General features: G+C 35.7%; 1 protein-coding gene across 2 annotated transcripts in view; it reads right to left on the reverse strand.

The window, feature by feature from the left end:
* The window catches only part of LOC145664402 (cilia- and flagella-associated protein 36), a 117,812-nt gene that overhangs the window by 51,913 nt on the left and 39,586 nt on the right, over nt 1-26,313 (reverse strand). For both annotated transcript variants that reach the window (XM_081731078.1, XM_081731077.1), the window contains exon 2: nt 21,926-21,993. In XM_081731078.1, coding sequence (XP_081587204.1) covers nt 21,926-21,993 — 68 coding nt within the window. The remainder of the gene's footprint in view (nt 1-21,925; nt 21,994-26,313) is intronic.

Below are 26,313 nucleotides of genomic sequence, written 5' to 3' on the forward strand. Positions count from 1 at the left end.
TTAACCTCTTCCGGTTCTCATAGAACTTCACTGGAAAAAATGAAACCCATTCTTGAGACGCTGAATTAATTGCAAAAGTGCGCATCATGATATCATTTACCGTTTTTGTTATATGGAAATCAGTATTGGACCCGGAAATAATAGAAAATTTGAACATCTTCTGTCTCGAATACAGCGTTCAAGGGGGAGATGAAACTTATTCTTGGGACGATGATCAATTGCAAGAAACAACATTTTGATAGTTTTTTTTAGCATTTTTGATCTAAGAAATTCAAAGACGAAATAGCAAATATTTTGAACTACTTCCCTTATTTAATAAAGTGTTGTGGATAGTCATTGTATTAAGACGCTGAATTGTTTGCATAAAACTGTTTCTCGCTATGTATTACATTTTTGTTTTATGTCAATAAGCGTTGAAAAGTATTGAAACCTTAAGTAACAGTAAATTGAACCATTTCCGGTGTTCATAGAATGTTATAGGTAGTCATGATATTGTCTTTGAAAGCTGAATTGTTTGCAATAGGCTGCTTTTTGTTGTTTTGCTACAGTTTTTATTCTATAGCAATCACTTCTGGTTTTAATAGGAGTTGGCAGCAAATATTTACTTGGGACGCTGAATTGATTGCAAAAAACCCATCTCGAAATCTTCTACTGTTTTTGATCTAGAGAAATAAGAATTGAAACCAGAAGTAATAGTCATTTGAATCACTTTGTTTTTGGTAAGTGTTCGCAATAATTATGCTATGTTGGCTTGAGATGCTAAATCGTTTCTGAAAGAAATATTCTCGCTATCTGTTACTGGTTTTGTTCTATAGCTATGAATGTTGAAACCGAATATGATTAATTTTAACAACTTTTGCTTTGAACAAAGCTTCAACGGAGAAGAAGGAACCTATTTTTGAGACACTGAATCAATTGCAAAAAACCGCTTCTTGATATCTTTTACCGCCTTGCTGTAAGGAAATCAGTATTGGAACTGGAAGTACTAGTAAATTTGAACAATTTCTGTTTTCGGTAGAACTATGTGGGTAGCAGCGGTATATTATGTTGTGAGAATGAATCGTTTTCCAAAATCCGCTTTTCACTATCTGCTACTGTTTTCATTCTATAATGATAAACGTTGAAACCGGTATTGAAACCAGAAGTATCAGTAAATTTTAACCACAGCTGGTTTGGTAGATTATTGTAGACAGTCATGACATGTTGTCTTTCGATTCTAAATCGATTGCAGAAATCACTTCTCGCTGGTACCGTTTTCATTGTATGGAGATAAACGTTGAAACCAGAAATGGTCAATTAGAACCAACTCCAGGCTGAGTAGAAGGTTAACATAGGAAATGAAATCTATTCTTTGGACGTTGAATTATTTCCAAAAGACCGCATCTTGAAAGCACTTACTCTTTCCATTCTACGGAAATCGCTATTGAAACCGGAAGTAATAGTAAATTTAAACCACTTTTGGTTTTGGTAGGGCATTTTGGATAGTCATGATATGTTGTCTTAAGACGCTGATTTGTTTTTAATAAATCGGTTCTCACTATCTGTTGCCATTTTCGTTCTATGACAACATAAGTAGAAACCGGTATTTAAACCGGAAGTAATAGTAAACATTCTGAACCATTTCCGGTTTTGGTAATGTTGGGTATGGCCATTATATGTTGCCTTTACACGCTGAATTGTTTGCCGAAAAACCGCTTCTCCCTGTATCTTGCCGTTTTCATCTATAGCGTTAAACGTTGAAATCGGAAATGGCTAATTTGAACCTCTTCCGACTTGAATATAGAGTTAACGGAGGAGATGGAACCTATTCTTTGGACGCTGAATTAATTACAAAACACCGCTTCTCGGTATCACTTACCGTCTTTGCTGTGATACCTGTCGACAGACAGACGGACTAAGCCGTTCTATGACTTACGACGCTTATGGACAGCCTAGTTTGGAAGTTTTAAAATTTGTCTTTGGTTCCATAAACTTTATTAAGAATAACATACCAAAGATACTTTTGTTTATAGTTCAAAAAGTTAGCCGTGATATTATGCTTCCAGTTGTGGGATTCTGCTGTGGGTTTTCAGGTAAAACCAATATAAATCTTTCCATTTTACAACGAGATAATAATCCATAGGTTATTTCTATATCAATGTCATGGAGTTAAGGGAACTTCTGTCTGCATAGAAAGATATTTATTGGTCCTTCGAGGTTAATACAATAAGACGCTAATAACACAGCTGCTGACACACTATGAGTTTTTGAACACGCCATTTTCCTACGATACAACAGAGTGCTACCTTAATTTGAGTGTTTACGTCCAGAAAACTAATGTCTGCGGTATTTAGTGAAAGGCTTGGTTGGATGGAAGACACTTGTAGTAACTTTCTCTGCCAAAGGAGAGAAAATTCTATGGAGTTGTTCTAACTGTTGTCTGTACATGGCCTTATGTAACTACCGCTAATCCATAGACAATAAAAATGCAAGAAATAATTATTATTAATGAATATGGACAAATAGAAATGTATTTTGAGAGAAAGAAACTAAAATGTAAACATGCATAACCGAATCTGTCTTTACCTAATCTATTCTAACCCATGATCAGTAATCTAAGATAACGTAGGAAAAATGCAAGAAAGCAATAGAATAAACGTCAACATATAGAATATATTTTGGAAAAAATCCACTAACAGAACGTCAACACAGGACTATTTACTCCAGACGCCGAAGCTTTAACTACCTTATAAATGCCGGTTTGTGTATTGCATTTACACTGCAAACAGAAAAAATTGGAACAATATGGCATCAGAGTCTGTCAACTACTTAAAAAATCTGCTTGTCCTACAAATCAAATCGCTTCAAGAACATTTTTAAGTTCGGGATAGTCATCCACGTGGTCGGAAGAAAGAAACAAATGTGTAAAGATATATGACTGGACCTGACATTTCCTAACCTCCACTAATCCATATTCAACAATTTAAGATAACTTATGAGAAATGCAAAAAAATAAGTATTAATTAAAGAAATGTATTTTGAAAGGGGAAAAAACTTGTACCAGCCGAGATTAGAACCCAAGTTGTTTTCAACAAACCGATCCCTGACCGACTTATCCACGTCAGAGGTTGCAAACCACCTTTTTCAACCTTCATTTATACTGCACATGTGTCACGTAACAAAGCTACAAGTTGCCATAAAAACGTGGATTACTGCTGCGTGCACCTCCTTCAAGAACTAGGACTCGTTTCGTAGATTCCTTTTAATCCTCGATTAATCCGAGATGTATGTTAGTGCAACAGTAAATTCTCAATATTGTCAATTAATTCTTGCTTGATCTTGATCTACAGATCAAATGTTTTTTATGGAACCAGGAGAGACTAAGCCATATACGTCTAAAGGCCTTAAATATAATTCAAACTTCAAACGAAACTGAAGGTAACCCGCTGAGAGTTGCCAGTTTAATGACTGATTTAACAACACTCCTGTTATGGTCTATGTAGACAAGTGAACAGCGTGTGAGACTGTCATTATAGACGTTCCTCATTCGACTCCTATCCTGGATTTACACTTATTTTGCCAAGGAATTGAACATTTGCTACTGATTGAGATTTATCCCATAAATGGGGAAAAGCCCAAGACAGAGAGAACGAGGAAAGGAGAAAAGCGCATACTGTTTATCCTTAAACGTTAAAATTTCATTTATTCACATCTTCTGCTTTTTATTTTCCTCTTTCCTTCTTTTCTCCTTTCGTTTCGCTTTCTGTCATTATTATTACACTGGTATACAAATTTTGATCAAGGTCGTGCTTATGTTGGTTTTTCGTCGGTTTCTATGATTTGCATCCGCTGAATATGAGTATGGTAGTTATTTTCTCGTAATGTCAAAATTTGTGATGAAATAAGCATATCAGATTTTATTGAAACAGTAACATATTATACAATTGTATCTTATAGGAACATTGAACTACAAACATAACGCACATATTTTAGACATCAACTTTCTGGGTAACAAAAATCTACATAACAATACATAAATACCAAAATATGCTTTCAATATATATTATCAAAATGTTCGTAGCATTAAAAACAAATTAGTTGAGTGCTCATTGAACCTAGGTGAGATAAGGGAACTGGATTGTTTCGCAGTGACCGAATCGTGGCTGAATGAATCAGTGAACGACAGTGAAATTAGCTTTTCTAATAATTTCACCATTTATCGTAAAGACCGCATAACTCGTGGAGGTGGAGTGATGATTTGTGTAAATAATAAGTGGAAGAGCAAGAGAAGACTGGATCTCGAACGGGATTGTGAACTTATATGGGTGGAAGTATTTATTCCAAAGCGTCGTTCTGTGTTTATTGGATGCTTCTATAGGCCGCACAAGAACACCCCCCAGCACATCTTAGAAGCTTGCCATGACTCACTGTTACATGCGTTGTCACACGGTGACGTCATCCTATTGGGTGATTTCAACCTTTCCATCACGTGGCAGGACAGCAAGCATGGAGTCGCTAAAGATGGAAACGACAGTTATTTCATGGACAATTTTATTCATGGACTTGGTCTAGGTCAACATAATATGCATAATACCCGCAATAATAGCAATCTTGACTACATTCTTTCTAACTTAGAACCTCGTTGTGTTGTCCCATGCAGAAATCTTTTTCCCTCGGATCACGATTCCTTGGATGTTTCTTTCGATTTCCTCCCCTCCACTACTACAAACCAACCCCTCAAAAGTAGGTCACAACCTCTATGGAAGAAAGCCCCCTGGGGTGACATCTGCCGGGCTATTGAACTGTTTCCTTGGTGTTTGTTAGAGGTAGGAACTGTTGACGACGCTGTGGACTTATTTACATCCGTTGTCCACTCAGCTATAAAGGACTTTGTGCCGGTGAAAGCATCAAGATCGAACAGGTTTCCGGTCTGGTACGACAATGAACTTCGTGACCTTCTTAAAAACAAAAAGCTTGCCTGGACTCTATGGAAATCACATCCGAGTGACTACACATATAAAAACTTTGCTAGAATTAGAAGTCTTGCCAAGAAGGTACAGCGACGTAAATATTTTGAATACATGGACTCAATTGGTGATTTTACTGTTAGTAACCCTAAAGTCTTTTGGTCTGTAATTAAATCTAGAACAAAATCTCCTGGTATACCGGCAACAATTCAAGATGAAAATACTGAAGCGAGTGATGATCAAAGACCAGACCTCTTCAATAACTACTTCTGCAAAACATTTACTTCCCTTTCCTCTACAACCCATCTCCCCCCTCTCCACCCCATCTGTTCGGACACCTTATCCATTCTTTCTACCACCCCGGGCGAAGTTCTGGCTCTCTTGCTATCGTTATCTCCACATAGATCACTTGGACCTGATAAAATTAGTCCTCTCTTTCTCAACAAAACTGCTTCAGTTATTGCGGTTCCTCTATCTATCTTATTCAATAGATGCTTCAAGGAAGGGTATTATCCCACCAGTTGGAAACTGGCTCACGTGACCCCAATATATAAATCAGGGCTTAAAGATCAAGTATCCTCCTATAGGCCAATATCTCTTCTTTCTGTAATATCAATTATCTGCGAAAAAATAATTAAAGACAGGCTACTTAAATTCACCTCACCTTACATCCATAGTTCTCAGCACGGCTTTCTACCGAAAAGCTCAAGTCTCTCAAACTTAAGTACTCTTCTTTCCTGTGCAGTCAAATGTATGAATAACAATAGTCAATTAGATGTTATCTACTTTGATCTCTCGAAGGCCTTTGATTCTGTCAGTCACATTCATCTTCTTCATAAACTCTCCAATAGATTTAATGTACATGGCAAATTTCTCTCTCTAATCACAAGCTACTTGAAGGACCGTAAACAGAGAGTTGTTCTTTCAGGGGCGACTTCTAACCCCCAACCCGTGATCTCAGGGGTGCCTCAGGGGAGTGTACTTGGGCCTCTACTGTTTGTCCTGTATATGGATGATCTCTACACGCACTTATCAGCTCAACCTAGTGGCCTTCTGCTTTTTGCTGACGATTGTAAGTTATACAGAGAAATATCGTGTCTCCATGACACAATTGCTCTACAGGAAGACATAAATTACCTTACAGGCTGGTGTGAAATGTGGCACTTGAAACTCAACAGTAAGAAATGTGACAGTATTACTATTACTTTGAAAAAGTCTCATGTTCCCTCCACATACCATATCAACGATTCCCCTATCACACAATCTGCTAGTCATAACGATCTTGGTGTCATCTTTGATTCAAAACTCACCTTCTCTGACCACATCTCCTCAATAATAAAGAATTCAATGCGCATGTTGGGACTTCTTTATCGATTCCCCGAACTACGCACTGTTTCTTCATTAGCAACTTTTTATAAGACTTTAATAGCGCCCAAGATCGAATACTGCTCTCCCATATGGGCCATGGCAGCACCTACACATCTCTCCAGACTTGATTCTGTTCTCAATTTCTTCATTGCTATAGTCCGATTTCGTGTTCCTGCACTTCGAATATTATCTAAGAAGGAGCTCTTGCGACATCTTAATATTCAGACTCCTGAAGTACGCAGAATTATCTCTGACTTGAAATATCTACATAAAATAGTTAATGGAACCTTAAGATCGGAAATATTACTTCAGGAACTATCCTTACGTGTCCCTTCCCGCATCACTCGGAATACCCACCTATTCCATCTTGCCCGTCCTAGGTTGGCTGTTATACAGAGGTCTCTTTTTTATAGAATACCAAACAGTTATAATCAAGTAACAACTGATGTGGACATTTTTTCGAGCTACCCAGTGTTTGAAAGAGCAATTAAACGAGCTTTGACGGAATAGTTTTACTTTTACACTCTTTTTTTCTATGTTGTTGTTATTGTTGTCTTGTTTTTTTTCTTTCTTTTGTTAGCATGTCCCTGTGTAAAATGGCAAAGTTATGCTGTATCTGGGAAATTGTTCAATAAATAAATAAATAAATAAATAAATATATGAATATTACATTTCTTATTTAAAAAAATATACAAAAGTACTTTAGATTGGAGGAAAGTGTTCATCAAGTACTGGAATTCCGTAATCTAAAGTGAAGGTTAGTGATTCTTTTTCATTTGTGGGAAACGTTCACTTCGCCACGGACTAACCCCCAAATATAATCCCATCATTGCACAGTCCCACCTTCCTTGGTATCTGTTTTCCATTACCGAATGTCCTTATGGAAACGTTTCCCCGTGCTCTTCGCTAACATCATCTAAATTCTCCCTAAAGAAATCCAAGTGTGAATAAAGCATATGTAATTTTAAAGACATTCTACATCCCAATGCTCGATATTGATCAATGAGTGTCTTAACTCGGTGATCAAATGCTTCACTTTGGTTATGCATAAGAAATCCCAACTTATGAAAAGCCTCCCAAGCGTTTCTTTCGAACTCCGTCATTTTTTGTTTAAGTGTAGCACTATTAAGCATGACACGAATCTGAGGCCTTGTGAAAATGCCAGCCAGAACTTTTGCCTCTGATAAAGCTGGAAACATTTGTTTCATACATTGTATAGCAGGTGATTTGTGATCCAGAGCTTTTACAAATTATTTTCCAATCCCAGTTTAATATGTAATGTTGGCATGAGAATCTTCTCCCTGGGCACTAATGCTTCATTTATCACATTATGTGTTCCTGAAATAAGCTCCATTCTTTCAGGCCATACGGTTTGATCATAATGCTGGTTAGTTGCCCGACTGTTCCACAGACATAGAAAGCAGGAATATTTAGTATAACCACTTTGCAACCCAAGAAGAAAACCAATAATTTAGAAATCCCCACACACGTCCCATTGATGTTCTTCATATTTAATTTTCTCCATCAGCTTCACACTTGAATAACTTTTTTCATGTGGATGGAATATGTAACAGGGATTGAAGGATACTGGTTTCCGTTGTGCAAAATAACAGCCTTCAGTCTAGTGCTCGAACTGTCCATGAACAGTCGCCATTCCTTTGGTTCATATTGAAAGCCAATTGCCCTAAAAGGACCACCGATATCTGTACAGTAGCACAATGAATCCTCAAGAGCAAAATAAACGGAAAAACGTTGGTGCCTGCTTCTGTACTTAGATATTTTGTAGGAAAGAAGTAGAAAGTTTCATTCTTTGAGTCGTGATGATAGCAATTCAGACTTATTTTTCGGTAATTGTAGATCTCTAATCAGATCATCTACCTAGGTAGTTCTTTTTGGTTCAGTAAATGAGGTTTCTCACTATCTTCCAAAACGAACAAACTATCTCAACTGTCGGAATGAGCTGCTTCTTCACTGAAAACCGTTTGGGGTGGAGGTGAGGGAATAGGGAGTTCTTCATTATGCGGAACAGGTGCTCGGGAGAATGGTATGTTTGCGTATTGCAGTTGATGTCTGTTCTTGCCTTTCTTGTATAGTGCGTCAAGTCGATCATGCAAAAATAACAATCATCATGATGGTTAGTAGGTTCTCTCCACACTCGCGGAATTGCAAATGGCATACTTTTCCTATTCCCACGTAACCAATGTTCCAACGTCGACCTGAAATTACCACAAGACACATGTTGAGCCCATGGCTTGTCAAGATCCCCAACCGCCTTTCCGAAATAAGCTTTAGAGGATGCACAAAATTTTGTTCCAGGCACAATCCTATGCTTCACCTGCTTCGGACCAATATGGTATTAACACACATAACAAAAGGAATCCGCACGTAAGTTGCACTTCCAACCTGACGACATGTTGCTCAAATACAACTACACACTGACATTTAACTACCGTACACTCAGATATAAAATAACTGTGGAAAATGTGGAAGCAGCACTTTCCAACCATTTCATTTCTACCAGGATTGGCTACAGCTTAATTATTGTTTAGACTCTATTTAATAAACTTACAATTCTGCTATGAATCTTTAGAATCTATATTATCTGTTTGCTACTCCGAACAATTATTTTTAATAACAAATGCGCTACCATCTAGCGAGTATCGAAATAAATGCACGCAAATTGCTCTGCATAAACCAGTATACGTAGAAAAATAAAACAGGCTTATATCACTAAAAATATTGACACTACATAAAAATAAGTGTCGGATTCGTGTTCAGGGGGTCAAGATATATAAAAATTCATCAAGAAATAATAATAAGCAAAATTTTGAATACCAGTGTTATTTTTCTTTTCTTTGGTTTAATTAATATCTCTTAGAATGTAACATGAATGGAATTTCTGCCTATCTATCTGGTGGTTCTTTATCTAAATAATACTCAACTACTAATCCTTTCTTGCTTCAAATGGAGGAGTATCCTGGTATGTTATATTTTGGGTAATGTCTGTACTGGTATGTTGGTTGCTCAACTATCAGGCATTCAGTAAAACAATTCTGACACAATTCTCTTGAAAGAAAGAGCTATCATTTCTTATAACTACAACCTCCATTTAACTTTGCTTTTCACTGTACTTGTTATCGCTCATTATTTTACTCCCTAAGTAACGAAGTTCCTGCACTTCTATTTTGATCTTAATTTTTTGTAGTACATCTTATTATTTTTATTTTGCACTTGTTGATCGTCATATTGAATTTATTTTTAAAAAGTCCTGTTTCATGACGTTTAGACTTGTCTCTAATTTTTCTCGCTTTTTTCTAACATTACGATATCGTCCGTAAATAGATGTATATTTTCGTCCCATGAAAACTCATCCCTATGCTGTACATGTCTTTGATTTCTTTTATTGGTTCTTCAATGTGACAACGAGTATCTTTGTGTAACTCCTTTCTAAATTGTTGCTTATCCTCGCTAACATTCTATTTAGTTATTGCCTTCTGTTCTTTGTACAGATTATATTTTATTCTTCGCTGCTTATAGTTTGTTATTGCTTCATTCAAAGTTCCAGTCTACACTTTGTTCTATTCTGCATTATCAGACGCATTCTGTAGGTTCACAAATGCTACCTAAGTTGTTCATTCGACTTGAATTCGTTCTTCTACCAATCCTCTTAATGCAAGTATTGCTTCCGTGGTTTCCTTTTGCTTCCTGAATTTAAACTTGTCATCTATTTTGGATTCCAATTTTATATATATATATATATATATATATATATATATATATATATATATATATATATATAATCAAGATATTTGAAGCATATGTAAGTAAGCTTATCGTTCTGTGATCCCAGGGGTAAAAGTGGATCTGAAAAGTTAGGGGGACGCAAAACGCCACGCTGTCCCCTGTGCCTATCTTTGCCCATTGTAATGTATTAGGAAGTGGGGGAACGTCACAATTATTTTATGGAAGCGGGGGAACGACGTTCTCCCGCGTTCCCCCTCACTTTTTTCCCTATGTAATTCTCGAAATTCTCAGCACCTTTTTCTTTTAGTATTGCCATTATCTTGCTAGTCTGGAAATCTGGATGCACCAGCCTTTCTTCAGAAATGTCCTTTAATGCCCTTTAATACTAAGTTCAGCCCCATCGGTCGAGAGGGAAGGACGAGGTAAAAATGGCATAGATTAGTGTCGAATTCATAGATTTAGGGGTCGGGAAAAGGCTGACCTGTTCGAAATGGCTTTTGGAACGTAGTTAGTACCCACCTCAAGTTCATATCACTTTAATCATGGTTCGTTTTCTAAGTGGGAAGGATATTCCAAAATTTATGCTAAAAGTAGAATATCTTCTGTATTTTTATCATTTCGCTTTTATTGAAATACATATCCTAAGGGGAAAGGGATTCAAATATTTTCGAAAAACCTATTCTCCCGTGCAAAGAACGGGCATTTCATCTAATCATCTTGTAAGTCACACATACTCTTCTTGTGTACATATCATTTTCTCTTTCTTCACATTGTTATCTTGTTTTGTTGTTGACTCCTTCGCAATTCTGCATTTACAAATGATTGCATTTCTTATTCTTTCGTACTGTGTCTTAGCTTGATTGTTGTTGATATTTTTCAATTTCCTTCTTCTTCCATTAAATCCAGATTTTCTTTGGTGATCCATTTTTCCTCGCCATTTTTTCATGATCTAATATTTCCTTTGCTGTAGTAGAGCGGCATCTTTTTATGAATAGCTAGTTCTTGTCAATTTCTTCTTTCATTGGTTCTTGTGCTCTATTATCTATTGTTTTGTACGTGTAACTTCCTTGAATTTCTGTATTCTGCAAGCTTGCCTTCATCAAGTCTTCCATTTGTCTTATTTTTCAATACCTTCCTAAATTTTAGTCCACTTTCCATCATGATACATTTCATCGTTACTCTTAGGTAGCTCCCACAGTTCTTAATTGGTTTCTGAACCTATCTTTAACAAGTATTTGATCTATATGGCATCATAATAGGAAGGTCTCATGGCACTTCCACTTGTAAATCCCGCGCTTATGTTTCTTGAACAATTGTTTTTGGTGCAAAATCCAATTAGTCTTTCATTCGCTTTCCTAGTGCATAGTGTCTTACTGTTTTCCCTTCCGCGTCTTCTCCTACAATCGCCAATCTCCTATCAGAATAAGATTTTCTTCTCTCTTATATTCCGTTATGTTTCCCGTTACTTTTCATGGGGTTTTTAGTAACTTCATAAACTTGTCTTTACTTCATCATCGTGCGCTGTCGTTGGCACATATACCTGGATGATAGTTGCATTTCTTGGTTTGGTAGCAAGTTTTACTGCTATGACTCTGTCGTTTACAATGTTACACCTTCTTGTCATTTTATCTTTTCATTCATTATAAATCCAATTCCAATGGTGTTGTGTTCCGTACTTGAGATAATAATTTTATATTCACCTGACCAGAATTCATCTTGTTCTTTACAGTTTAATTTCTTGATCTCCACATTCAGTCGTTCTATCTCTCCCTTGGGATTTTCTAGCTTACCTGCTATGTTTAGACTCCTCACGTTGCATTCTCCAATTCGTATTGACTGTCCATAACTAAGCGACTTTTTACTACCCCTAAAATCTGTGGTACTGACTGCTTTTTCAATATTGAATTCTGAGTTTATTGCTGTACTCATTTGGGGTAATTCAGTTTTAAAAATCTCCATTGTAGTGTTGTGTGTTATTGTGTAATTTCCCGATTAAAAATGCATTTTTTGCCATATTCGACTGGATTTACGCCGTTACCTGCTGTTACCGCAAGTATGCTTAAATCTTTTCTGTAGTCCGAGATTTTCACTGTGAGGACCACTCTATAAGCCAAAGTGTCGTTGTCCAGAACTGGCTCCTGAGAAGCATGTGAGGTGTTCTAACACACTCGAATCCGTGACTTCAAACGAGGGATATTTAAAACTTAATTTTCGTTCTTATGATAATTTAATTTATTAACTTTATGCCAGAACTGATTTACCAAAATATGTGTACTGTCTATAATATTACAGCACAAAATCTTTTATTTTATTTTATTCCTATTTCATCTTCATTATTGACTAACTGTAGATGTTTCATGTCTTGTAAAAAATTTCGCCTTAAATTTCTGACCGATTACCGTCAACTCTCGCTGCCATCCGATTACCCTAAATTTTACGGACCACCGTTTTTTCGGCAGACCGTATATTTAGAAGCAAAATAATACTGGCCGTGTTTAGAAACAAATTTGATGCCGTATATTTTATAATAATTTATCGTAATATTTAGGGGTCGTTTTTTTTTTTTTTTTTTTTAAAGCACAGGTGTGTTGTTACCGTACAAGATTTACGGTAATTATCACACCGATTCCCTATCTAGAGATCCTTGCCGGTCCAGCATGCCCTCTTGCTAGATCCAGTAAGAATTCTAGCTGGGCAATATATATTGACCCAATTTTCATCGAATTGCTGGAAACTGTATTAGTACACACACTGGCTAGCAATAATTTTTCCTCGATTGATGCAACTCGAGTGCACGCTGGTCCACTGGTGTTAAAGACTACTTAACTAAAGAAAACACAAAAGTGAACGTAAGAAGCGTTGCACCTACGACGTGCATAATATCCATAAGAATAAAAGTTGAAATTAATTCTTAGTTTGTAATATCGAACCCTTGTTCTGACATCATCTTGAACATACATTGCTTTTTCTTTTCAAAATTACCAATTTCGTCATGTATTGAACAAAACACCAGAAGAGGATTCAATATTACATAAAGAAAAAAACTACTTCTTGAATTTTATAGCTGAGTTTTCGCACGCTTTGAAGATGTGGTTGGAACAAACATCCATTCTTTTTAAGATATTGATAAATCTATATTCTGTTCCAATGTTAAGACTAATCGGTTTTTCACAGTCCTTTGCACCTTTCAAAAACAAACCGCGTAACTTGATGTTGTATCACTGCGCGCACGACTATTTACTGATTGGTGAAGAGTAAATTGTTTCGTTTGTTTCCCGCAATATTTCTGCTGTAGCACGTGCATGTATTTCTGCTACTGCGATGTGCATTACTCGTCTCACTCTCACACCATTGCCGTGATATAGGGGAAAATACCCAATACTATATTATCCCCCCTTCTTTAAGAGCAACTGAACATTGTTATTTTCCTCCAAACTGTAATTATAGATGAAAGTACAATGAGTTACGTCAAATTATCAACTGAACGATAGAGATGGTGCTGGTATGTTACAGCAAGCATATTTATCATTATGGGAGATTGTTTCTTTTTCATCTATTACCTAAATCGTTACCCATATCCATGAAAAACAGATGGTAATTTTCCCCTTTAACTTCAATTTATTGATGTGCTTTCTTACATTGTATAGCATGCGAATGAACAAATACTAACTTCAGTACTACAAAGTAAGTAAATAAATATTCTATGAGAACATGAAAATTAGCTATTATAGGTCTTAATTTTCTTGAAGTGAATTGAAAACGTTGATATCGTTTGGTAAAGTATTTGCTATTCTTCTGCACTTACGGGTTTGTCTTGTTTATGTTTAATAGAATGACTCGAAGCAGCATGTAACCTGCTGGCTTCCTTGAGCGACATCTTTTAATTGTGGCGCGCACTTCGTGTGTTTTGTCATTTGTTGTAACAGTTTTCCCTTACAAATTCGATTTTGGTTCAAGATTTCGATCCCATATAGATACATACTTTGAGTCGGATCCTAAATGTTCTTACTGCGCCTTAACAATGCATTAATTACCATAATACATTGCATTTGTTGTGTACTATTTGCTCATGGAAGAATAAACTGTTATTAGGCTCATTTTCAATGTTGCTAACTCATAGTTGTTTTTCAGTTTTTCACAAAGAATGGTTGTCAAACAGTTTTGTCATTTCATGAAAATGGGCTAAGAAAATGAAAAAGAGAAATCAAGTGAACTCGCTGTTCTTATTGAAGATAATAAGTTCCTTATAATATTTCAGATCTTTGTTTGACCTTTCATTAGAGATGAGGAAATAGTGAATTAAAAAGAGAGAGAGAGAGTAAGGGGGATAGAGAGAAGTTAAAGAGGATAAAACCTGTTTTAGTGATTCATTACGAAGTAATATGAGGCTAATTTTTTCAGTTATAATTTCGTGCTGAAGACTAATACCGAAAAATGGGGCTACGTGTGGTGCATTTTTCGTTCATTCTGTTTATAAATAAAATACATTTTGTTTAAAAATAAAAAATAGAAACAAAAAAATGTAAATTCATAATGAAATATGTACTAAATATATTTCAGTCATTTTTACATATATATTTGATATATATACATACATATATACAAAATTACATCTTTTTCAATATATTAGATTTTCCAATAGATGTTATAATTTGTATATCGCCTTTGTAAAATGCAATCAGAATAAATGACCATTTAAAAGATGCAAAAACCGAATATTCGGTGCCAGAAATGAAATAATGTACAAAGGAATCTTCAACATTTAAGAATTTTTATAATATTAGATAGGAATGTTCATAACTTTTGAGTCTTATTTTTTTCTGGCTGCAGTGAAGGTGAGGAGGTACTATGTGCATGTTAAATAATATGTCTTTATTCCTATGTAGAAACTAAAAAGTTTCTTGGATGTCGATAGAATCTTCATACTCTCATGACATATTAGTTTATGGCGTAACTTTTCTGTTAGATATCAAATGAAAGGATAAGTCACGAGGATTCAAAATATATTTTATAGGTATTTTATTGCATACAACAAAGGAAATAAAATAATAAATTCTCTATTCAATAAATAAGTAAACTCAGTAGTTTTCAAGTTCTTGTAGAATGAACAGTTGCTTGTTCCAAACACTCGCTCGCCTGTAATGGAAACGTACAAGGAGCTCAATTTTAAAATGAAATTAAATAAAATCTTTTGAGTTTTACGTCCCACGATTATGCAGGCTAGGCTAAAGGAGACGGTGATGATGAAAACATGAATGGAGTGGTGGAATGAAGAAAGTGGGAAGAAATTGAAGGACCTAGAGGAAACCCACGCACACGGTGTTTGTGCGCCACAAGGTTCACTTGACGCGAGCTGGGATCGAACCAGGAACCCCATGTGCCAAAGGTGAACGCTCTACCACTGAGCCACCGCGGCCCCCCAAGACACAACCGTACCGTGAATTGTGGGACACAACCGTACGTGACGGACGTGTATTTCTTGAGCTCCAGAAATCAGTCAGGTGTGAAATATGGGTGTTGGTGTGGAGAGCTGGAGAGCAAGAATAGGCCTATTTCAAGGTATCGCTCGTGGGCAGTGTTGCAAACTAGAAACCGGTCCGTGCTATGACGCTGCGTTTGGTGTGACAATAAGTGTAACTACGGTAGTAGCGATTCTCCTAATTATTAGCGGCATTGAGACAAACCCTGGGCCTTATTCAACGGACGACTTATTCAAGAAATTAGAAGAAATGGATAAGAAAATTACGGGACTGTATGACGTGGTAGGAGATTTCAAGAAGCAGATGGATAATGTAGTGGAGGAAGTAACTAACTTACGGAAGGACAATGAAATGCTAAGGCAGGAGATCGCAATAAATAGGGAAACTATCGACAAACTGGAAAATCACTCGAGACGAAACAACATTATATTCCGTAACATACGACGAGAACTCAATGAAACGTGGGAAGAATCTGAAAACTTAGTGAGAGCATTCTGCAAGGAACAATTGGGAATCGAACTTAGTTCGCATGATATTGAAAGGGCACATCGTTTAGGGAAAGGTCAAAATTCTCCAATCATTGCTAAACTTTCTTCGTATAAGACCAAAACAATAATTCTAAAAAATGCATTTCGTGCAAAAGGTTCTCCTGTTGTTATAACGGAAGACTTTTCAAGAGCCGTTCGAGAGACTCGAAGAGAACTTAACATGTTTTTAAAGGAGGAGAAATCTCGTGGAAAGAACGTTAGGCTTCGGTTTGATAAACTCTATATAGACAACAAACCTTACACACTAAATGAATTAAAGGCTGCGAAGAGTGAAGTGCGTGTGAATAACAGTGAAGTGCGTCTGAATAATAGTGAAGTGTCTGTGAATACCGCAGTAAGTGTGTGGAGTCCAAAAGAGGATCAGAATCCGGAGATGGCAACGGTGGCAAAGGAATGTCATTCCGAAGCACAGGTGAGTGAACCAGTTACCCCCCACAATCAACCCTCTAGTTCTCATCCTCCAAGAAAAACAAGAGCATCAACTGTGTCTCGGGGAAGGGGAAAGGGGCGACCTTGACAGAAGGATGGCTCAGTTTGCTGCATTGTTAATCCCCCCAGCAAATCTGATAACAAAAGCAGTGCTCAAAATAAACAATTTTCTGTATATTATCAAAACGCGAATGGACTACGTAGCAAACAATTTGAATTCTATACAAATGTATTAGCAAATAATTACGATTTAATTATAATAACTGAGAGTGGGCTTTGTGATGGTATACACAACGCGGAATTCTTTGATTCAAGATATACCGTATTTCGCCAAGATAGGAATCTTGAACTGACTGGGAGGGCTAAAGGAGGGGGAGTTGTTGTAGCTGGGCTGCATGTGCACTCTGTTTATAATGTTGCTTCATATGATAGGGGATTTGAATGTGTAATAGCAAAGGTAGCAATAAGGTCATCAAACGTATTTGTATGTGCTGTTTATATACCACCGGATTCAAACATGGCTGTTTACGAAAACTTTTTTCAATTCATTGAGGGCAACATTTCTGTGGGAAGTGCTGTTTTGTGTATTGGAGATTTTAATATTCCAGAAATAACAGGAGTGGCATTTTCTTTTGAGCATTTAACTGGTACTTGTAAAAGTTTGTATAATTTCATGAGCTTGTTTGGTCTAAGTACATATAACAATGTTGGAAACGAAAATAATCGTACATTAGATTTAGTAATATCTAACATAGGAGTGGAAGTTGAAAGAGCGGAAATGTCATTGGTGTCCGAAGATCGCCATCATCCAGCACTGGTAATCTTATGGTCATATAAACGACCACCAAAAATGAAATCCCAAAATAACTTCCAGGGTTACAACTTTAGAAGGGCTAACTTCTTAAAAATGTATAATGATTTATCAAATGTGAATTGGGACTGTCTTAAGCTTTCAAATGATGTTGATGTTGTAGTAGATAAATTTTACGAAATACTTCATAACGTTTTAGGTGCAAGTGTTCCTCCTAAGAAACTCACTAACCATAATTATCCGTGCTGGTTTACGGCTAGTATCATTAAAAAACTTAAAGCAAAATCATACCATCATGAAAAGTGGAAAAGTGGAAAGGGGAATATTTCATTTCACAGGGAGGAGTTTCGCAAAATGCGCAGGGAAATAAAACTAGAAATATCACAAGCTCTTAGAACGTTCATATTAGAAACGGAAAATAAAATAGGCACGGACCCTTGTTATTTCTGGAACTACATTAAAAGTAAAACTAAACATATTTCAACTGGGTTTCTTACCTTTAATGGTCAGGAATTAAAAAACAACAACGATATTGCTAATGCGTTTGCTAATTATTTTCGGTCAGTATACTCAGATATCGGTGCTAAATATAATATACAACATTACACTCCTGATAAACCTGTATATGATACATTAGATCTGTTAGTACTCAATGAAATAAAAATGGAAGAAGTAGAAGAAGCGATAAGAAAATTGAAGCCAAAAACGTCTTGTGGTTCAGATGGCATACCACCTTATATACTGAAAGGTTGTATGGACATTCTTAAATATCCCATACATATTATAGCGAATATCTCAGTAAAGACAAGAATTTTTCCAGAAAAGTGGAAAGAAACCATAATCTGTCCGATACCGAAGGCCAACGGAACTAGAGATATAGATAAATTTAGACCCATATCAGTATTGTCACCATTTTCAAAGGTATTTGAACAGATTATTTATCAACGTGTTCTAAATCATGTGAAACCCGTGCTATCGACCTTCCAACACGGCTTTGTACGAGATAGATCAACATCCACGAACCTGGCCATCATTACTAACTACATCTCAACGGAGATAGATAAAGGTAATCAGGTGGATGTAATCTATACTGACTTTTCTAAAGCCTTTGACCTAGTGGATCATGACATTTTACTAGCCAAATTAAACTCTTTCCACTTTTCTCAAGAGTACAAACAGTTAATATCTTCCTACTTAAGTAACCGTAGGCAATCAGTTGTTTATAAAGGGTGCATCTCTGAAAAGTTCAATGCTTTGTCAGGAGTTCCCCAGGGCTCAAATCTCGGACCGCTTTTGTTTCTCTTAGCAGTGAATGATTTGCCGACTAGGATTAAACATGCTAACTGTCTTCTATTTGCAGACGACCTCAAAATATATATTAAGGTAGATTCAATTGATGATTGCGAGAAAGTACAACAAGACTTAACTAACATTATGGAATGGTGTAATAAAAATAAATTTAAAATGAATGTAAATAAATGTAACTTCCTACGTTTTACACGTAAGAATAGTTATGTAGACTATACTTATTCGATTGATGGGACAAAATTAAGCTCTCCCAAGTATATCAAAGATCTTGGAATTTTCTTTGATCAAAATTTAACCTTTAAACATCATATGGAAACAGTAACGAGCGAGGCTTATAGAAACCTTGGTTTTATCATGAGGCTAGGTAAAGAGTTTCGTAATGATTTAACTTTAATGAAATTGTACTTCACTTACGTTCGGTCTAAGTTAGAATATGCTACTGTTGTGTGGACACCAAATATGCAAAAATACTGTGATATGATTGAGGGAATACAGAAAAAATTCCTAAGACTTCTAACGTACAGGAAAACTGAGCTTTACCCGAAATATGAATCTTACAGAGAGTTACTGGAAAATTATCAACTACCCACTTTATACGAAAGAAGAAGATATAATGATCTAATATTTTTATATAAATTAATACATGATAAAATTGACTCTATTGAGCTGCGTTCGTTACTTTGTTTTCAAGTCCCATCAACCAGAACGAGGATAGGAAACACATCTACGTTTTATCAAAGAAAGGCAAGAACAAATATCCTTCGGAAATCTCCTATATGGAGGATAAGCACTCTCCACAATGAAGTCGAAAAAGACTTCAATATTGATATATTTAGCATGTCGGAAAGTGTGTACAAAAGAACAATTAAACAGGCATGTTTTGAAAACGGCATATAAGGAGCTCATATGCTAAAGACAATATGAATGTGTTTTTTTTAAATTGTCTATTTTGTTATGTGTATTTCTTTTAATTATTTGTATATCTCATTGTTTTGTATTAATATGTATTTCGTTGTCAAAGGCAACACAATAATTGGGCCTAGAGCCTGTTGTGTTGTGCTTGAACTAAAATAAAATAAACTAAAATAAAATTACGGAAAGTAAGGTTTAAAAAAAAAAAAGACCTCAATTTTGAATAGAAGTCGTGAGTGAACGGCACATGTTTCTAAATCTGATAATTAACTCCTTTGTTGTTATATGATCCGCGTACTCGTCGTCGGGCAGGAGACCCGCGTTCGATTTCCGGAGGAAATTCATGTAGTTCGAATCACTCGTTCGGCTGTAGGTCCTAATCTCATAGAACCTTATTGTTGAAGGGGAAGATAAACTTTAATCCATCCATCCAATCATAGATCTGCTAGTAGGAACACTAAGTCATCATGTAGTAGTGGCTCTGAATCCTAACATTTTAGGCAGATTCTCAGCTAGAGGAAACGTTAGGAGTGGGGATAGTAAGTTTTAGTTGTAATTTACACTGGTAGAAGAAATTACAACCTTCTTCCTCCTGGTGCGTGTCTGCGTTTACACAGTAGTTCAAAGATTCAGGAGAACAGTGCGTACGCCACTGCAAACGAGAGAAAATGGTTCCTGATTCTCCTATCACAAGCCCATGACATTTTATTTTTAATCTCATTGTTTTCCCCCTTCAGTTTGTTTATTCATTTCTTAGCACAAAATTGCATATAACATTTTTTGTTTAATTAGTTGGCAACATTTCTGCACTGCAGTCTGCATTGTTTACAAGGGGTGCAAAGCTTCGTGAAAATCAGAGTAGCTTTATTGCATGTATTTTAGCTATGAGTACCAGTAGACTAATAGACCTTAAATATTCTAATCAGCGATTCATTCGATTAGTCACATTATTACGGTTTCAGATAACCAAGCAGGCACACGACAACATAGCTTAGAATGACCAGAAGTACGACTAAACAAGTGTAAAACCATATGACTTCTCACAACAATGCCTACAGTATCCATTATTTGCTATCCCAAATTAATAAATATGTGTTTGCATAATTAGCAGTGGCATCAATGCTACAAAAAAAAAAAAAAAAAAAAGTCACCAAACTTCCAGAGTATCGAACTTTTGCATATTTATTAAACGCTCAAATGTATCAACAAGACACCAGAACAGATTATAGGTACTCAGAACAAACTTAAAGATAAAAACATTTACAGAAATATTTTTCAAATCTAACAATTCATTTATCCAGAAAAAAATAATGACAGCATGGGCGCCCGATGAAAAGTTTCTAGGGGACTCATCTTCCTGGTTACTATATACCCTATTACATTTGATATTTTTTATTTGTATTAAGAAATTTAATACGTTTTCATTAGCTAGGGGAGCAACCCCCTGCCCCTCCTTCGGGTACACATGAGTGACAGTATACTTTTATTTCTGTAACATGAAATATTCCAGTTGATGCAACACAATTTATGTAATGCTGTATTAAGTACGGTAAACTACGAAGCACTTTTCCTAAAAGATTTTTTCTTTCTTTTTCTTTCTTTTCTTTTTTTTTAAGTATTTCAACATTGTAATTCTAATTCTAGCTTCACCACCACTCGTAGTTGGCTACACTATCATAAGACTTTAGTTTATAGATCCAGCAGCTTCTTGGTTTTGAATCGTTACACTTTGGAGCGATCTGCTTGCCACGATAGCCAACTAAAGTTTTGTTTGTCACCGAACAAAGTTCAAATATTAATATGGTGCTTTCCCATACACTACCTTGCTTAACGTTGAATTTCCAGGATATCTTCAATAGTAGTAGGCCTACTGTATATATCACACCAGAAAACCACACACTAAACAAACAAACAAAAGAAAGAAACAAAACAAAACAAAGCACAACACATCCGAACCTATGCGCCATCAATCCTCGCTTCGAACATGTGCTTTTTCTCTCCAATGCGCATGCCCGACACAAGTATCTGACAGGTAAACGGTCTCCTACCATTATTTTAGGAAAACGGTAAACCGTATATTTTTCATGGTAGGAGGCACTTATTTTCACGGTTATTGGTTACAGTGCAAATCTTTAGTACCGATATTTTATGTAATATATAAAAGGAGTGCTTAGAAGATCTTTTTAGAAAGTTTTATTTTTAATGTTATTCTTCACATAATGATAAACCGCTAAATTTCATGTCATTAATTCATTCATGCTAAGGAAAACAACGAAATTATTATTCTAAATAAATTACTTTAAAGTAACCGTAAGATACTAAAATAAATTGTTGAAGAAAAATTTGAAAATAGTATTTAAGGAGAAACTTCAAACTTACCAGGTTTTTATATTCTTCGTGGATTTTCCTATATTCTTCGTCATTTTCATTTTCCCCAGGTTCAAAAACTGAAAGCGAAAGAAATGTTATGTTGAAAATTTAGTTATACTAAACTAAAGCTATGAAAATAAACTTGATTTCGTTTATTTCTAAATTGGAACATTTTTTTACAATAACATTTCTAAATCGTTTACAGCATCTTTAAACATACATACAATATCTGGAAGCTCGGTTAGAGAGACGACCTAGCTAAATCGTTAGCTAGCATCAAGAAATGATAGATTCAACTTCGTTTCATGAAATCAAAATTATTAGAATTGTTTGCAAACAGAATTAGATAAGAATTGGCCAGTTTGAAAATACATTCCCAACTTTTTTTTTTTTTTTTGCTTGTTTGGCGTCCTCTTGTGTAAAACCTGTGAACTGGGTTCCTCTCGTACAGGAGGTATAGGTTTCGTTTTCCGATGGGAGAGCACAGAATGTATTAGAGTTGTTTACATCTCACTTTAAACTCCAAGCAAGTCTCGCCCTATACAGCCTTGCTTTTGATAAAGGACGTAAATACAGGTCAACCAGCCAATGGATGAGTTTTTTTTGGGCTAGTATTACATTTATCTTCAGTGTATGTGATTTTAGCTTTGGCTCAGATGAGATTTTACTGAATAATTATTTCTAACCGTCTTCTTTAGCTTCTGCTATATACAATATTAACGTTTCAGCAACCTGTGCCCCCCTTCCCTTTGCTCGTTTCTCACGCTCCTCTAGGATGCGTGCCTTTATCTCTCAATAACTTTTGATTTAAATTGTTTGACAATAGTACGCAATTTACTAAATATAAATATAAATATCATTAGTTTGGCTATTATTAATAGCCAAATTCGATCAAAATCGAATGACTTCTACCAGTCGCGTTTTACTGAAATTTCGTAATTTCATTGAGAGCTCCTTCGTGGCTAAGCGGTTAGCATATGCGCCTTTGACGTTGGAGATCTGGGTTCGATTTCCGGCAGAAGATCATGTGGTTCGGATTCCACGTTTAATCAGTAGGTTCATGTGTTACATAGTCTCGCTGCTGAACGGGACGTTAAACTTAAAATCAACTCAACTCAACTCGTAATTTCATTGAGTCCAAACTCAACTTTGATGGTCAATAATTTTGGATCCAAAGATCTACACACCATATTTTATATCTAGCTGGTACGTATTAAGCTCGTTAAGGTCTATTACCATATGAAGTTCGATCAAGATCGGATTAGTTTTATCGGTCTGATTTAGTGAAATTTCTTGATGTTACCCAAATTTGATGGTCAAATAAATCGAGGAGGACCAATGGTCCTCATATCATAATATTTCGTATGAATACTGATTTCGTTGTTGTGTATCACCATGACAGCTTGGTCAAGGTCAAATGAGTTTTGTTGATAGCATGCGATTTATAATATCCTTTCACTACGTCGAACTAAAACGCTAATGGGCTATAACTCAGAAACTTGCATATCATAATATTTTATATGTATACTAACCTTTATAAGGTTCTATCACCATCCCAATTTTGGTCAAGATTAGATGAGTTCCATCAATTGCAAGTTAGTGAAATTTCTTTGCTGTTGAGTTCAAACCTAACTTCGATGGCCAATGACTCGGACATTATAATATTTCATGCTTGAAAGCATAAAAAGATCGTGAGAATCTTCTACCATGCCAAATTTGGTCAATATCAGACACATTTCGTCGATTGCGATTTAGTGAAACGCCTTAATTACATTAAATCCAAACCCAAGTTTGATGGGCTATAACTTGAAAATTAAAGGTACGTAGGTCATAATATTTCATATGCATATTGAGTTTGTTAAAACCTGTAGATATGCAAAGTTGGATTAGTTTCATCAATAGGATGTCATATACGTATAATATCCTTTCATTAAGTTTAACCCGAATTGTGATGGTCATTAACTCAGGAACTAAAGGACTACACAACATATTATTTCATATGTGTACTAAGCTCAAAGTTCTGTCACCAGCCCAATTTTGAGCAAGATCAGAAAAATTTCACCAATCACATTTTAGTAAAATTTCTTGATTTCACTGAGTTCAAACCAAACTTCGATGGCCGATAACTTGGAAAGTAATGATTTGTGACCATAATATTTCATGCTCAGCTCGAATTATACAAAGCTTTTGAATGTCAACCACAATGCCAAGTTACGTTAAGATCAGATAGGTTTTGTTTATTGCAATACAGTGAATTTTTTTGAATTTATTATGTACAAAAACAAATTTGATGGTTTATAACACAAGAACTAATGGCATGTATACCATGATATTACATACAGCATACGTATTAAATTACATGAGGTCTACTAGCATGACAAATTTGGTCAAGATCAGATTAGTATCGTCGATAGCATGCCATATATAATATAATTTCAATAAACCCACCCGAATGTTGATGGTCTGTGACTCAGAATTCAAAGGCCTGCATACCATTATATATCACATGAATACATATACTATCCTTTGATTGATTTTTCTTATTGAATTCTGCGTCTGAAATTGCGGGTTGCGTCGTATGACCAATGAGCGGGAAATGGCGAAATGGTAGTGAAATATGCAGGTTTCCGAACGGTTTTATTTGTGAGTTTAGTGTCCCTTTCAGTAACGAAGCTATATGAGACGTGGACTTAAAGCTTAATGTGGTATCCGAACCACATAATATCCCGCCGGGAATAGAACCCAGGTTTCCCACGCTAAACGTAGTTTACGAGCGGGTTGCCAAGTAAACAAGGTTGGGAAATATTGATCTAGTGCAACATTTTTAAATATTAAAGCTTAGTTAGTTGTTATATTTACATTAGATACATTAAATATAAAGGTTCATTGCTTCTACTGCCCATCATTTAGCATGTATATAGGACGTTCAGAGCACAAGGGAACCAAGTCCAGTTTCGAAAGATCTAAGAAAATCAGACAAAGTTTGTAGGTGCATATAAGTAAATGGAAAGTGTAACACTGTTTTATTATTATTATTATTATTATTATTATTATTATTATTATTATTATTATTAGACATTTATAATATCTGGATATGAATCTTTTATGCTCTGGAAGGAGCTTCTAAAGATGAGAAGTATCTAAAATGTCCAAAAATTTACTTGATTTCCTTGTGCACACGAACGCGTCATATATGAATATTTTAAAATATCTACCAGGAAAGAAATGGCACGTTAAAAAAGAAATGACCATGATTTGTTATCGTTGTATGTATTCGTGCATATTGAGAATCAATAGAACTGTTTTCTGTCGCTTGTATATTACAGAAGCTGATATTTTTCTCTTCTCCGCTCCTGGTTGTGTGATCAATAGTCTAGAGCCCATTCTATTTAAGCAAGTGACATACTACCTTCGTTACAAAACTGTAGGAAAATATTTATGCGGCAGGCGTCCTTGAAGTCCATCTAACATTGATGATGGACACGTAAATGCTTACGATTGGTTGATTTTTCATCATCGTCGTTTCCGTAAAGACATGCACACGCTAACTCATTGAACATTCTGCCGACAGGAAAATACAGTCGTCAGCAAAAGTACATACTAGCTCTTACACGTTTGCTTGTCAATAACCCTTTTGGGTGTTAAGTAAAGTTTCTTGTAGCTACTAGTAGTGAATTATATTGTCTTTATTTTATTCCAGCCCTATGCTCGAAAGGTTCATTCGTTGTAAATTTATCTTGAAAAAGAAAGAAAGAAAAGGATGTTGTGTGTATTTTTGTTGCTACTGCAGAAAATCAGGTTCTGCATATTATATTTTAGTTGAGAAAGAATTTATGAAGTACAGTGTTCAAATAGGAAATAAATTATTACTGATATGCTTGTATGTATAGATTTATTTTGGATATACTGCAATCCTTGTAGTTATAGGAGTTATTTTCAAAATTTTTGCGGTTGGTATGATTTTTGACATATTAATTTTCTGCCAGCATACCATACGGTATCGTACCATCTCAATTCAATCACTGAAACCTCCTTGCTTGTCTCAAGATTAGCGTGTGCGCCTTAGGCGGGATCCCGGCTTTGATTCGTAATGGGAGAGCGTTGAACGCCTTTCGATGGCTCGAATTCCACCTTACGTAAACTATAAGAATGCCTTTCGGTGCTGAAAAAGGGTGCTAAAATTCAACAAACAAATAAATAAAATTGACCATTGATGACATCACGTGAAACTTGTTTATTCAGTCAGAATGAAGGCATGCGAGAAATGAAATCTTAAGTTTGATGTCTACCAGATAGTCTTGCGAGGTAAAAGAGATAGATCAATAGGGAGTCTACAAAAATGATGACCAAACAATTGGAAATATGAAGAGAAGGAATACATGGAAAAACATTGAGAA

The sequence above is a fragment of the Thermobia domestica genome, chromosome 11 (genome assembly GCF_964235325.1).
Source record: "Thermobia domestica chromosome 11, izTheDome1.hap1.1, whole genome shotgun sequence".
NCBI lineage: Eukaryota > Metazoa > Arthropoda > Insecta > Zygentoma > Lepismatidae > Thermobia > Thermobia domestica.